Source organism: Condylura cristata, unplaced genomic scaffold (genome assembly GCF_000260355.1).
Source record: "Condylura cristata isolate star-nosed mole 26May11 unplaced genomic scaffold, ConCri1.0 scaffold00010, whole genome shotgun sequence".
In the NCBI taxonomy this organism is placed as follows: domain Eukaryota; kingdom Metazoa; phylum Chordata; class Mammalia; order Eulipotyphla; family Talpidae; genus Condylura; species Condylura cristata.
Window position 1 is genome coordinate 49132261 of NW_004567111.1, and position 3081 is coordinate 49135341.

At 38.3% G+C, this 3081-nt stretch overlaps 1 protein-coding gene across 1 annotated transcript in view; it reads left to right on the plus strand.

Annotated features, from left to right (window-relative positions):
* The first annotated feature begins 456 nt into the window (after positions 1–456).
* Positions 457–3081, plus strand: part of NHLRC3 (NHL repeat containing 3) — a 10527-nt gene continuing 7902 nt past the window's right edge. The window contains exons 1-3 of the mRNA XM_004680335.2: positions 457–638; positions 958–1113; positions 1599–1746. Coding sequence (XP_004680392.1) covers positions 555–638; positions 958–1113; positions 1599–1746 — 388 coding nt within the window. The 5' untranslated portion in view covers positions 457–554. The remainder of the gene's footprint in view (positions 639–957; positions 1114–1598; positions 1747–3081) is intronic.

A 3081-nucleotide genomic window follows, 5' to 3' on the forward strand; every position in this document is an offset into this window, starting at 1 on the left:
ATGAAGTCCGTCGCGCCCGAGTAAACTCAACTATGCGCCACCAGCTTAGGCCGCCCTTCCCTTAAAGTCAGTGGAGGGGGTCCTGGTGTGGGAACGTATGTGTCTAAGCAGATGCCCGAATAACTCGGAATCCGACGAAGCTAAAATCCTCCTCAGAGGCTTGATGTCGACATTTTAAGTGCCACCTACTAATTTTTAATGTTTTTCCGTCCTATCTTTTGATTGTTCTATCTGAATGGATGAAGAATGGAAAAAAGCGAGGTTAAGGCATATATACGGAGACCCTTATTTTGGGACGGGGAGAAGTCCGCAGCGTGGACCGCCTCTAGGGGCTGGTAAGGGCGGGCCTTCCCCAAGCACGTGATGAGAGGTGGGCAGGGACCCGGGAAAGTGTCTGAATCCGGAACCAGTGATTCGATTTTCTTATACCTAGATCCTTGCTCCCTGCTCCCTTTTCATTTTCCGATCTTTGCGGCCCTGGCCGTCAGTGTGCAGCAACAGACCTCACAGTCCTTCCGTGGACCCTTGCTCCTGGTCCGATCTGTGGACTTATAATGGCGAGGTTCTGGGTCTGCGTGACGGGTGCCGGCTTCTTTATTGTTTTTTTGACTTTGTACTCGCGATTTTGTGGCTTGCCCGTGAGTTGAGTATTGATACAGGTGGTTGTGGCTTGTGTGTAGAGCACTCTTGGGAGGTGACGGGCCTTGACTCCCATCCTAGCTTGTTTCATTAATTAGTGTTTGAAAGTGTACTTGACACGTTTCTTTGTGCCTTATTTTCTCTTCTTCCCAGTACCCTCTACCCCGTCAAATAATTTCCATGCTAGTATGTGGGCGTCTTGGTCTTTCGTTGCATAAGCCTGTTTCTTTTCAGTCATTTCAGTCCGGCAAAGTGATTGGGATGCTTAACCTGAAATCTTAATCAAACTTCAACTTTAATGTTCTGATTTTATTTAAGGTGTTCAGGAACTTTGCTTTTCAAATTTCCTGGAGAACTAAGGAGGAAATCCCTTACCGCCTGGATGTGGATTGGCCTAAGCATTCTGAATACTTTACTGGAGCCACGTTTTGTGTTGCTGTGGACGCCCTCAGCGGATTGGTTTATATAGCCCAAGTAAGTAAAATTTGCCTTAAAAAAGTTATAAACACTTAAAAATTTTAATTTCAACAGTAAATTTAAAGATCAAATTGACTATTAAATAATTCGTGAATTGGGCAGACCTTTCTACTAGCTAGATGGGATGCAGCAGTGTTCTAATATTAAATAAAACCAGTTAGATCTTTAAATCTGTCCCACTGAGATTTTTTGGGTTTTTTTTTTAAACAACACAAAGGAAACAACGGACTTCCTGTTTTTCTGTATTAAGTAAGAATATATTTTATGTTCTGCCAGTTGTAAAATTTTTTTTCTGAAGTGGTCTTAAGTAATTTCTGAAGTGGTCTTTGGTACTGAATGATATTTATGTATAGTTTCTGAAGCTATGTTTTTAAATATTACTGCACTTTTTTATTTTTATGTTTGATTTTTGTTTCTGGTAAACTAAAGATTACTTTCTTAAAACTGATCCTGTCTAAGCAGTTATTTTTGTATACCTTCAGAGAGGGGATAACATCCCAAAGGTATTAGTGTTCACAGAGGATGGATATTTCCTACGATCCTGGAATTACACAGTTGACACTCCTCATGGTATATTTGCAGTCAGTACACTACATGAACAGTCTCTCTGGATCACGGATGTAGGAAGTGGTATGTGTGGTAATATCTTAAATTACCGTGTTAAAAATCACATTTTTGCCTATGTTTGTATGTTCTAAAATTAGTTGCCAATTCTTTTCATAATATTGTTAATGACTTCTAAAATCACTTGTTTCTTAAAACAGGAGTCAAAAATTAATAATGATGCTCTAATTATGATAATCTTTAACTTCTCAAGGGATTGTTTGCACTTTAAAGCCTCAATTGCTTTTCTCAGATTAAAGAATTCTAAACCGCTTCTGTGAAGTCAAATAAAATTACAATCTCTAAATCTAATAGATCGATCTTATTCTTTGCCTCTCATTTCCTTTACCAATTCTCCTTTAAAAGAGTTGGTGTTAAGAAATCACAGCTACTTTATTGCTGCTTGTAAGATTTGCCAGTTAACATTTCAAAATTCCACTGGCTGAAGCACTGCTGAAACCTTCCTTTCTTCAAGTATTTTTATTAGAATGTGCTGAGGAGTAAGTGTGCACAGTTGAGTATATAGCTATGGAGATAAGTTTTCAGATGTAGTGGTTTGCATCTACTTCAACTTAAGATAGTAAGAAAGAAAACCTGGTATTATCTCAGGATCACGGGAAGAAATGAGATCATAAAGACAGTATTTCTAGAATTCCTTGACACAATTTTGTTCATGGCTTGGAAGACTTCACTTAGTTTCCACAGTTTTAGCTAAATCATGTACCATTTTGAAATTAATGTCTCAGTTTTTTTAAAGTACCTTTACCTGACATATTCTGATGATGTAAAAGATGTCTGAGTGTCAGGCAGTGATCTCTTATTTCAAACTGTATTTTGAATGCTGAGATTCTGGTGAAAAAAAAAAACATTACTCTGAATTCATTATAACATTGTAATGAAATTTGACTATTTCATTATATCTTTGGTTTTAAATTCATTCTATTCATGTGATACTTTTTTACAAAATATTTCACTGGTTCCCAGAAATAAAAAGAACACACATGATGTCTTCATTAGTCTATTGTTTTCCCACATACAAATTTGCAGTTTATATGTTTATTTACTTTTCTAAAAGTTTATTTATTTATGCATACAAGACCTGGGGTATAGGCCAGAGGTGCCAGGGGTGAGAGGATTAACTGGAAACAGATTGGAGAACAGAACAGGCAGCTTGACAAGTACACTGCTGAGGGGGGCAGTGGGCCGGTCAGGAGAGGTCTGCCAAGCTATGTGGGTCACCTCCCTGGCAGGGGATCAAACTTGTGCTACAGTGGCTGAGGATAGCTTCATAGTGCTGTGCCACCATGGAGGGCCCTATTTTTTAAAATTAAAACAAAATTCTTTATATATATTTTACATCAG